General features: G+C 33.4%; 1 protein-coding gene across 3 annotated transcripts in view; it reads left to right on the top strand.

The window, feature by feature from the left end:
* LOC139503617 (BDNF/NT-3 growth factors receptor-like) overlaps window positions 1-13079 on the top strand; it is a 159634-nt gene that overhangs the window by 62616 nt on the left and 83939 nt on the right. The window contains exon 1 of one of the 3 annotated variants that reach the window (XM_071293439.1): window positions 3448-3795. The exons of the other annotated variants lie outside the window; for them this stretch is intronic. Within the exon in view, the coding sequence (XP_071149540.1) occupies window positions 3783-3795 (13 nt within the window). The 5' untranslated portion in view covers window positions 3448-3782. Of the gene's footprint in view, window positions 1-3447; window positions 3796-13079 lie in introns of those variants that run through there. 3 annotated transcript variants of the gene reach the window in all.

The following is a 13079-nucleotide window of genomic DNA, read 5'->3' as shown; positions in this document are numbered from 1 at the left end:
AACAAGAAAACCAATCTCATTGAGATGACTAATGATCAGGGGTTCACGCAATAATTATCGTCTATAGTTACCGATCGTGTATTGACCTCCAGATGTTGTACAGTGAAACCTGTTTAAACCGAACCTCTTCGGAACTTAAGATTTTGTTCGGTTTTGGCCGATGTTCGGTTTAATCAGGTTCACAACCATTATAATTTGATATGAAAATGCTTTAGAAAATGTTTGGTTTATACAGGTTTTCGGTTAAGCAGGATTCGGTTTAGCCAGGTTTCACTGTGTTATTTGTCGTGTCGTAGAAATGTTATCTTCGTTTCCGTTCATCTCGCATCTTTCGATAATCATATTGCGAAGCAGGATGTGGTTTAAGGCAAGTAAATATTGATGTAAAAACGTTACTCAATGACATTTAAACACAGGCACTTGTTTCTATCCATTGGAAGTCCCACTATCAACACATATTTACGAGTAAATATACGTTGATAGTGGGTCTTCCAATGGATAGAAACAAGTGCCTGTGCATTTAAACGAGGTGTTGCTTATTCAAATAAGCTAAAGGAATGTATGAAGGTTTGGATGGTGCTTACAGAATAGCAAATAATAGGTCAAACAAAAATTAAGGAAAACTGTTAGAAAAATAAAGGATAAAAACGAATAGGCAAAAAATGTAGAAAAGACAAAATTGCCAAACAATTTAAAGAATGCATAAAAAATACCCACATAAAGAAACATCAAATTACGGTAAACTGTTAAAAACAAAAGGGTAAAAACTAATAGGCAACAAATGTAGAATAGGCAAAATTGTCAAACAAATTAAAGAATACATAAATAAATAACAACACCCATGCTTCCACAAATTAAGGAAAACTGTCAAAAAAATAAAGGATGAAAATTAATAGGCAAACAGTATAAAAAAAGACAAATTTACCAAACAAATTAAAAACAAGAGGCTGTCACAACGACAGCAAACCGGATTTATTAACATTTATTTGTGTCCTGGCAATATCACAAGAACCATAACTGATAACGGTGAAAGTGAAAATCGTCAATATCAAATTTGACCTGCATTTTGTCATCAGTATCAACATATTAAAATTTGAAAGGGCTTAGGTTGAATGGTTCATGAGTAAATGCAACAACATGAATGGAAACGCCATTTTTTCATCTTTCATGAAACATAACTCCAGAACGGTAAAAGTCAAAATCGACATTATTGAACTTGACCTCCATTTTGTCATCAGTAACAACATATTAAAATTTGAAAAGCTTTGGTTCAACAGTTCATGTGTAAATGCACGAACACGACTGGAAACACCTTTTTTCAATCTTTCAAGAACCATAACTCCTGAACGGCAAAAGTCAAAATCGTCATTCTTGAACTTGACCTTCATTTTGTTGTCAGTAACAACATATTAAAATTTAAAAAGCTTTGAATGAACGGTTCATAAGTAAATGCACGGACAACATTTGGTTGCCGCCCGACCGACCGCCCGACTGCCCGACGTACATCCCCAAATCAATAACCGACATTTTTGTCACAAAAATCCGATTAAAAATGAAATTCCACTTTCACACCCTCAAAGACCATCTTTTGCAGCATTCTTAATGTAGTATCACTTCGCTGTAATGTTTTCTTTTTTAAGACTGTGGTCTTCAAAATAGTTGCGTGTATATAAAAAACACGCTTTTATGTTATAATGATTGTATTTCTGTTTAATTCCAGTGTCTCAAACATTGTTTTATGAGTTTAATTGGAAAGCAATTTGTTGATAACTAGTATAGAATCCAAGAACGATTTTCAGGTAAAATAAATGAAAGTCACGAGTCTCTCATTAAAGACATTAAGTGTTCGTATCACGATAAATATTCCATGTATATTCTCTATAATCAATTATAAAGATGTTTTTGGTTCATTCAAAGAATTATATAACTGTCTTTGTAAGTTTTGTTAGCGGTTCTTTTGCTTTCGAATGTCACGGTTAGACAAATTACCTTGAATATATTCCACAATTGTTATGACACCATATAAATAAAATTAACGTAGGCGAATAATTTTGTTATTTAGAATTCGAAAAGTATAATAAATACTTATAAACTGTCTCGATAATTTCTAATAAATGAAGTTAATTTGCCTCAAAATTGTCATCAATTGGAATTTAAAAAGAAAAACTAGCATGAAAATGCTAAAAATTCTTTAATTGCACAATTAAGATATTCTTTGTTCATGTACATGTCCATTATCGCCTTTTCTTGCTCAATAGACAGAAAACATCACTGTCTTCGAAACTTTCCTCTGAGCTATTAGATTGGTTAGACTATAATTCCTTAATCAATGTTTTTGTTTAACAAAAGATTTTGAAGGAACATGAGCTATTATACTGTCTTCGAAAGTTTTTTCTGAGCTATTAGAGTGGATAGGCTTTTTCTCAATCAATGCTTATGTTTAACAAATGATTTTGAAGGAACATGAGCTATTACACTATCTTCGAAAGTTTTCTCTGAGCTATTAGATTGGTTAGGGTGTTTATCAACCAATGCTTATGTTTAACAAATGATTTTGAAGGAACATGAGCTTTATCCAACACGTTAAATACCGAAGCAGAGGCACTGTCTACGACATTTTTTCTGAGCTATTAGAGTGGTTAGACTATTTCTCAATCAATGTTTTTTTGTTTAACAAATAATTTTGAAGGAGCATGAGCTTTATCCAACACGTTAAATACTGTAGCAGAGAAACTGTCTCCGAAACTTTCTTTATTACAATGGTTAGATAAAGGAAGATGTGGTTAGGCTATTCCGCAATCAATGCATTTGTTTAACAAAAGATTTTGAAGGGACATGAGCTATTATATATCAAACAAGTTAAACACCGAAGCAGAGGTACTGTCTACGACATTTTTTCTGAGCTATTAGAGTGGTTAGACTATTTCTCAATCAATGGTTTTTTGTTTAACAAATAATTTTGAAGGAGCATGAGCTTTATCCAAAACGTTAAATACTGTAGCAGAGAAACTGTCTCCGAAACTTTCTTTATTACAATGGTTAGATAAAGGAAGATGTGGTTAGACTATTCCGCAATCAATGCATTTGTTTAACAAAAGATTTTGAAGGGACATGAGCTATTATATATCAAACAAGTTAAACACCGAAGCAGAGGTACTGTCTACGAAAGTTTTCTTTGGGCTATTAGAGTAGCTAGACTATTTCTCAATCAATGCTTTTTTGTTTAACAATAATTTGAAGGAGCATGAGCTTTATCCAACACGTTAAATACTGTAGCAGAGAAACTGTCTCCGAAACTTTCTTTTGAGTTATTACAGTGATTAGATAAAGGAAGATGTGGTTAGACTATTCCGCAATCAATGCTTTTGTTTAACAAAAGATTTTGAAGGGACATGAGCTATTATATATTAAACAAGTTAAACACCGAAGCATAGGAACTGTCTACGAAAGTTTTCTTTGAGCTATTAGAGTGATTAGGCCGTTTCTCAATCAATGCTTTTGTTTCACAAATGATTTTGAAGGAACATGTGCGTTATCAAACGTTAAATACCGAAGCCGAGACACTTTCTTTGAAACTTTTTTTCTGTGCTATTAGATTGGTTAGATATAGGAAGATGTGGTTAGGCTATTCCTCAATCAATGCATTTGTTTAACAAATGATGTTAAAGGAACACGAGCCATATTCAACACGTTAAATACAGAAGCTGAGACACATAACAATAACATTAAAAGTATTGGATTTATTTTATCAATCACGCTGATCCTGATGGAATTTATTGGTGATGTCTTTTGAAGGTAGGAATTATCCTTTAACTTTTATTAAGATAATCGTCTTTTAAACTTTTAAGTATCGTATAAAGTTGAAGTGTCTAGAGCAAGGAGGTGCCTTTATAAGTGTACTATTAAGCGCCTAGTTCAAAACTTTTCTGTCATTAATAACAGGCTTAGGTATGGGCTTTGTTCATTGTTGAAGGACGTACGATGACCTTTAGTTGTTAATTTCTGTGTCATTTGGTCTCTTGTGGAGAGTTGTCTCATTGACAATCATACCACATCTTCTTTTTTATATTAAAACTTATGTTAATTTCGCCTAAGAAAGACTCGACAGTAACGCTAGAATCAAAATAGTCAAATAGGCCAAAAAAAGAAAGAAGTTTAAGAGCATCGAGGACCCATATGCCTGCATATGGGTCCTCGATGCTCTTTAACTTCGTACTTTATTTGAATACAGGATGCTTGATTTACATGAGCATATTGGCTTGTCCTGTTTTAAGGACTTCCTCTATTTTTTCATTCACCTTGGAGTTCAGTATTTCAATAAAAAAATAATCGCTTATATACTTCCTGTATAAATAACTATTAATATTCCGAAAAAGTTTGAATTAACAAATAAAACTAAATCAGACTAGAAAAAGCTTGAACAAATATTGTTGAATTTGAGTCTCTGCTAAACCGTACACTTGTCAAGAATTAGGGTGATTAGAGCTTGTATTCATATTCAAACATGTAGAAAAAAGCAAACTTGTACAATATAAACGGAGTAAACCGTAGTTTGTGTCTCTTGAATTTTTTTTTTAGAATCTTAGTTTTTAGGCCAAACAAAATAATATGTGGGTTTCCTGTTACATTTTTGAAAAACTAGGGTAGGTAGGTAGGGATTTTTTTCATTTTACCATATTTTATTTACATTGAGTCTATGGGAGGAACATTCTGACTTTAACAGGGCTTATAAAAAATTGACAAAAAAACTGTAGGGAAGGCTATTTTAGAGCTTAAAATCTAGGGAGAGTAGGGTAATAGGAAAACACATACATTTGTACAGTGTAACCTGTTTAAACCGAACCTCTTCGGGACTTAAGATTGTGTTCGGTTTTATCAGGTTCACAACGCTTACAATTTGATATGACGGTGCTTTAGAACATGTTTGGTTTATACAGGTTTTCGGTTTAAGCAGGATTCGGTTTAGCCAGGTTTCACTGTATTTTATTTGGTCCTCCACCTTGTTGTGTTAAAGCACTGTTCCTTTTAAAGTTAAGGGGTCTTACACAATTGTATTTCGTGTATTGTTACTACATAAAACCATGCTGTTGATTTTGTCTTTGATTTGTGTTACATTTTCTAAACCAAAGGCCTTATACGGTATATGGTTTGTTCATTGCCTACCTATATGTAAATTAGCATGGAGTATGGCATGACAGAATTGTGTCATGATAAGGTCAATGATCTTGATACAGTGAAACCTGTTTAAACCAATTTGACACCTCTTCGGGACTTAAGATTGTGTTCGGTTTTGGCTGATGTTCGGTTTTATCAGCTTCACAACGCATACAAACTGATATGACGGTGCTTTAAAAAAATGTTTGGCTTATACAGGTTTTCGGTTTAAGCAAGATTCGGTTTAGCCAGGTTTCACTGTACATCATTCGAGAGATTTTAGTAACAAACAACAATAACTAGTATCGCTGTGGAGCATGCGCAGGATCTGCTTACCATTCCGAAGCACCTGAGATCACTCCTAGTTTTAGTTGGGCTCGTGTTGCTAAGTCTTTAGTTTTCTATGTTTTGTATTGTGTACTGTTATTTGTCTGATTGTCCTCAGTTTATTTTTTGGGCCATGGCGTTGTCAGTTTATTTTTGATCTATGAGTTTGACTGTCCCTCTGGTATCTTTCCCACCTCTTTGATAGTTTTTGATTGGTATTATAGGAAATTTCTGATTTTAAAGCACTAAATATGTTTATAGTTATCGCAAAATTATACAATAATTCGTAATGTAAAGACATGTGTTGGAAGCACCTGCATATTACTATATTTATGCACTGAATTTAAATATAGCATTGAAAGTAGCATGCAGTCGTTCATCACTTAACTGTAACAAGAAATCTCGAATATTGTCTAAGGTTTACAGGGTTGAGTTTAATCTTTGCAATAATTCATGTTTAATGCCCAGTATATCACTCCGCTGTAATTTATACAATAATCCATGTTTGAGTTCCAATATATCACTCAGCTGTAATAATCCATGGCTAAGGCCTATTATATCACTCCGCTGTAATCTACACAAAAATCCATGTTTAAGACCCCATATATCATTCCGCTGTAAAAAAAAAATCATGTATAAGGCCCAATATATTACTCCTCTGTAATAAACAATATTTAAGTCCCAATATATCACTCCGCTATAATGTGATTACCGTATCACCATGGTGATACGGTCTGATTAGTCAGAGGCTAAACGTCAGGTTCGGGTAAATCTGTTAACGGTATTTCTGTTATTTCATTGGTTATAAATACTATCTAATGGCTGCTTCGTGGCTGTTTCCGGAATGATTATGGGGGAAATGAAGGTCATTTTAACGTCTGATTGGCTATTAATGAGTGGCATGCATTATATGTTCAACGCGTCCGTAAGTAGGGTCGGATTGAAATCATGATACTAGGTTATAGGTACATATTATGATAAAGTGTTCATTTGCTATAGTGATTAGTTATGATGATAACTCACCACAAACTGTCAATTTGGTACAGATTATATAATCATGTGACAATGTGATGATTTAATCTTGAAATTATGTTGCTATTTTGGTAAGAAACTGTACATTTATGTATTATTGCTAGTCTCTAAAAATAGAACAGTAATGTGTATAATTTACACTTTAAACTGCGTATTAAAACGGTTAAATGATTGAGATACTTTTGTGTTAGATTTCTTCGTATAAAGCTTAGATTTTAAATAGTTAATACACAAAACGTATGCTCTATGTATAAAAATAATAACCATTTATTTTTCATTGCTTGGACATATTGATTAGAAAATATTAAAATCACGGAATTTACCGAAGATGTAATTTCGTTTCCAGCACTTTCATCGCTTCATTGATTTCTGGTGTAAATAAACAAACCCGACGATACTGATTAGAAGAATACAAAAATTACAAGGTGCGCAATATGGTTTCTTATGTGCAAAGAAGCCTACACCAAGCATCACGGTATTGTTATTGGCAAGGGTTTCAGTGCACTATAGGATACTATAGTGTCAGCTGTTGCAAATTATATAATTTAGCTTTTTACAATGCACAGCTCTATATTTGACAATGACCTCCAAGGCAATCATTTTATACGATCCTTCGAACCCAAAAAACTTGCAACACAGTGAACTCCCAAAAAGATGTTTGCATGTGGGGTAGACAGTTTGATGATCTTTGATGTACTCGTACATGATGATTTATTCTTTGGAGTTGTCAGGAGGCTGATTTAGAAGGGGGCCAGGGGGCTTGCCATCATTTTCTGGGAAATTTTGTGGGCCTGCACTTATGAAAATTTCTGGATCCGGCACTGGTTGTTGGACCATAATAGTCCCAGTATGGACACAGTGGTGATCAGCAGTCATTATAAAAAAGAAGATGTGGTATGATTGCCAATGAGACAACTGTCTACAAGAGACAAACTTCATTTGATATGTCTGATTTCAATTTATTCACATCATCAGGTCTTACACTTAGTATATTTTTTCGTGATGAACATTACTATTTGGTTGATTATGTAGGAAATCACTGAAGCATGACTGGAGAAGTCGCACCATCTGCAAGCCCCCCCCCCCCCTCCTTATTGTCCCAGCTGACCTGAGAATCTGTCCCATTTTAACCATTAACGTCATACAACAATTACTTTTCCATTGTGGCATCATATATTTTGTATGAAAACATCAAAATTTTACATGGAATATATGTGATGTACATGCATGCATGTACAGTTTGTAAAGGCAGACATATACATATTGTAGCAATAAGGTGTATCCAAAGCAAAATAATTAATAATAAATCAACTCAATGGATAGAAGCATACTGGTAAGTCAAATTTTTTTTTCACACAGCATCTGCATAGAGTGATGAGATATAAATCAGGAGATCAATCACTGGTTTTAGAAGTCAAACATTTTTATATTTTACTTATTTGGGTAGATACATGTACATGTAACACAACATTTATCTTGTCATAATACCTGTACGCTCAGTGTTCTTCATGAAAACTATCACACTGATTTTAAATCATTATAGGAAAGCACAGTGTATAAGCAAACATTTCAGGAGGCAAAGAGTCTATTATAGGCTGACTGCAATAGTCTGTATATTATCTGAAAAAGCTTAGTTCTTGTCAACTTTCAAACATTTAAATAAATGTCTCCCAAATTTAGTGAATTTCTATTAGCTTTTTTTAAAGTCATTTTCATTTATTTTTCAACCCGGCCCAGAAATATGCTTAATATAGCTGATTTAAAGAAAAACCCTCTAACTCCACCTCTAACTTTAATTTAATATGACAAGTGTTTCATTCTCCAAAATACTGGTGCGTTTCTGTGATAAATATCATGCACAATTTTATAAATGAGAGGGGAAAGAAGATCCGCATGTGGTGTACCTGCACATGACAATTGCAAACTGCCCCATTTTTCTTATCACAACCAATCAACTGATCATGCTGATACTGACATTACCAGAGAGTACACATCAAATGAAAAATTACAAATAACTGATACATATTATCAGATATTACAGAATTAAATATGTTTTAAATTTATTACAAAAAAATGTGTTCTCAATCTTGTAGATAGATATTATTGGATCTCATATACATGTAAGTACCAAAGACAACTGTCTATCCAAGTCACAATTTATAAAAGTAAACTATTAAAGGTTGTAGTTTGGTCTTCAACGCAAAGCTTGGTTCACACCAAACAGCAATTTTATATAGTCCATATCAATCATGACAATGGCGTTTGGGGTTAAACCTGTTTTCGTAGGTAAATAATATTGCCATGGAACTTTTTTCATGAGAGTGTTATAGTCTATAGAGTATTACTTCCTGTTTGGTGGAATAGTGAAATAGAAGTCAATACGTTCTTGCTCAATCCTATGTCGCTTTGAAGGTGTCATGATTGTAATCCTCAGCTTAAGCAATGTGTTACTGTAATTTGAATTTCAAAATGACTGAGCAACGTTTTTCGAAGCACTGGTCAACTCCACCATAGGGAATCACATGACTTTGACAATCAGTAAATTCCAGCGAAAAATATCTCTATCAGTAAAGAATTGTCGGGTAAAAATTAAATAATAGAGTACACAGGAAATGGCAAAGTTCACATAGTCGGGTATGATTAATCATTTAAAAAAAAAACGAGCAAAAAGGGGGGTGGGGATGGTGCGTACACACTTTATGCCCCCCTCTGGATCCGCCACTGCCTTCTGTTGTTGTCCATTTTGTCAAGTAGTAATCCTCAAAAATATGTGTAGGTTATATGCTATTTTTATCAAGTTGATTATAGACACAGAATACATTTTATTATAATATCATTCCCCATTTCCATTCTCAATTTTATTAAGTCTCCTTCCATTATAACACAGGTCCACCAATAATACAACAAAAATGACAAATTAGTAGAAAAAAGCGCTATGTTTTCATATTGCTTGAAGTGCAATATTCCAATAAAAATAAACTACTCACAAACCACTGATCTCAATATAATCAGCTAAAATACGGCAAGCTTTTTAGAAAAGCTATTACTTGTAGTACTCAATCGGTTGATTTTAAAGACCAGGAAATGCATAACCCGTCAATATTTTGTTGACCTTTATATCCATGTTTAAGGCCAAAAATATCACTCCGCAATAATGTGAACGTACTCTATCTGTTTATTAAGACGCGGAAATGCATAATCCGTCAATAATTTATTGCAAATCTCATCTGGTGCGTCACATTTACATAATTTACAACTAGGGATGATTAAGAGGTCGTCAATGTCAATAGAAATATTGAAAATTTATCACTTTACTTATGACTTCGACAGGAACGTTCTTTTTTTTTTAGATAGATATTGGATAATTTTCTCATATTTCTACAAATATTGTATAAGTATTGATATCTACATTTTTCAAAGTAGAAACAACCTCGTTTAAACCATACTACTGTATACGACTAGGATTTATATACAGTGAAACCTGTTTAAACCGAACCTCTTCGGGACTTAAGATTGTGTTCGGTTTTGGCCCAAGTTCGGTTTTATCAGGTTCACAACGCATACAATTTGATATGACGGTGCTTTAGAACATGTTTGGTTTATACAGGTTTTCGGTTTAAGCAGGATTCGGTTTAGCCAGGTTTCACTGTACTTTGAAGATGGCCTGTCAATTTCACTTTCTCGTCTTTGTGGCCTATCACTTTCTTGTGTTTTGAAGTGTACGTCTGAGATATCACTTTCTCGTGTTTTAGACTGTAGTTGTCACTTTCTCCAACTTTACGCTTTTTGATGTCACTCTTTTATATTTTGATTTGTAATGTTTAGAGTGTCGACAGATACCAAAGACTGCGGCATTTAAACTCATATAAGTAGAAAATAAACTGACAACGCCAAAGACAAACAGTCAAACAATAGTACACACAATACAACGTAGAAAACTAAACACTGAGCAACACGAACCCCACCAAAAACTGGGCTGGGTGGTTAAACTTTTAAATAGCCATATTATTCAAAGGGCTGTCAGACAACAAACAAACATTGTACATGTTATGAGACGCATTTTGGCCTGTAGATGTCACTCCGTCGACTTTTGACCGTACTTATAGATGTTACGTCTGTAGAGGTCACCTTCTCATCTTTTGACTTTCCACTGGACGTAGAGCAACCAACAATCAATCAATATTTTGACTTGTAGGTGTCACTCTTTTTCATTTTGACTTGTACATATATTTTACTTTCTTTGGTCCGTGGGTGTGACTTTCTCGTCATTTGACTTTTTAATGTCACTTTATTTGGAGACTTTTGGATCTGTTTTTTTTTCTCAACAAAAAAACATAAAAACATTTAAAGATCATAAATTCTTCAATAAAAGACTAGCATTGTTTTCCTGTCCGTCACGTGACATGTGCTTCAATGATCCTTCACCGACTATCCTTACTTCATATATTAAGTGAACACTGTTTCCATGCAGACTTAAGCCAAATCCTTCGGAAGTTAGCTGGAATCAATTTTAAACCACCTGATAGAAAAACATTTGTTTCAACTGGTCAAACAATCCTTATAGTCCAAGCTGTATGTCTCCCACGCAATATTTAATTTTGATCGCCTTAAAAAAAATCCATTTTTATTCCGATTTTAGTTTTTAATTTTGTATTAATTAAGGAATGACTTTAAATTTTTTTCTGTCTATGAAGAAATAACATAAACAATTTGGTGCACACTGATTAACGCGCGTAGCGGGTTATTCAATAGTGTGCACCACATTTTTTTAATGTTATTTCAAATAGACAGAAAAAATATTACAGTCATTTCTTATAATTTAATTCTAAATACCATTTTAAACCGTGGAAAACCACGAAAAAACGTTGATGACGTCACGGTCATCTGTCTAAATTATGTCTATGGGCTGATAACAAAATAACGTCAGTCAATCAGAAGACGCGTTACATCCAAAATTAAATTAATGTTGCATACTTTACTCCATGTCTATATTTAGAGTATTTACATGTATAACTTATGAACTATAAATCCCCTCTACAAATATAAAAACCCACGTTCAACAAAACATTTCATTGAAAATATATTTAAAAGTTTGAACTAATTGATGGTGATTGTCATGCAGCTAACGTTGTTAAAACATCATCTTGAATTAAAGCTTTGTTAAAACGGTGCAGTTATAATTGTATTTGATGCGGCTAAGCGATGAACGGCAAACTTAATGCTAACTTAACACCTATAATTATCAGAGGGCGTTTGTGGCGTTTAAACCTTATTAACTCCAATTTGTTTTTTGTTTTTCTTTTTAGATAACAAAAGACAACAAAACAATGCACGACAAAACGTGATGTATGGAATAGAAAAAAACATACGTCACCTGAAATCTCATTGATATGACAGTTTTCTGTAAATTTACTGTTAAGGTGGTACCTAACACTACAGGGAGATAACTCTGTAAAATCATCTAAACGTACGTTGTGTTGTTAAGGGAATATTAAGCTTCTCAATGATCAAAATAAGTGTTTGTCAAACTGCTATATAACCAGTGTAATTTTTCTGATAAAACGGTTGGTTCAAATTTTTTGAAATTTTTATATTTTTGTAAAAGGGTCAAAGTAAATACTTTGTCAAAATTTTAAGAAAATTAAACGAGCCAAAATAATTTTAGTGAAAGTGTTAGGTACCACCTTAAGTAATTTTTTAATCATTCGAAGCAATTAGGTTTCTTTTTATCTCCACGCATATAATATTTAGATATGCTTTGCTTACTTAGCAGTATATATAGTATTCCCATTGCTAAATGACCGATTTTATGTCATTCTGTCTATGGTAGTGACTTGTCCCATTGGTGATTATACTACATCGTTTCATTGTTATTTTCAGCAACATTTAGCACCATTTAAAAAAAAATGTATGTTTTCAATATTCTTCGCTTTTTGATTTGGCCTTTCATTTTTTTGTTCAGTCGTCTCTGATAAAGCTGGGATTTTTATAAACTCGGCTTCAACGTAGGACTTCGGGAAAGTTTGGAGACCCGACGACCATGTTTCGGATGTTTATAGATTGAACGAAATTCAATGATTAGATATAGGAAGATGTGGTGTGAGTGCCAATGAGACAACTCTCCATCCAAATAACAATTTATAAAAGTAAACCATTATAGGTCAATGTACGGCCTTCAACAAGGAGCATTGGCTGACACCGAACAAAAAACAATTACTAGTGTAAAACCATTCAAACGGGAAAACCAACGGTCTAATCTATACAAAACGGTCTAATCTATATAAAAAACGAGAAACGAGAAACACGTATAAATTACATAAATAAACGACAACAACTGTACATCAGATTCCTGACTTAGGACAGGTGCAAACATTTGCAGCGGGATTAAAGTTAACGTTTTAATGGTACCAAACCTTCTCCCTTTTTCTGAAACAAAAGCATAACATCACAACATAGAAAAACACACGATAAAATATCAATTGGAAGGCTAAACTCAATCAAAAAACGTAAATTAACACACTATTAACGAATACATTTGATCTGCGATACCTGAATGCAAATGCACA

Source organism: Mytilus edulis, chromosome 14, assembly GCF_963676685.1.
Source record: "Mytilus edulis chromosome 14, xbMytEdul2.2, whole genome shotgun sequence".
NCBI lineage: Eukaryota > Metazoa > Mollusca > Bivalvia > Mytilida > Mytilidae > Mytilus > Mytilus edulis.
Note: the sequence above shows the minus strand (reverse complement) of the source record. Positions and strands in the feature narration are given on the sequence as shown.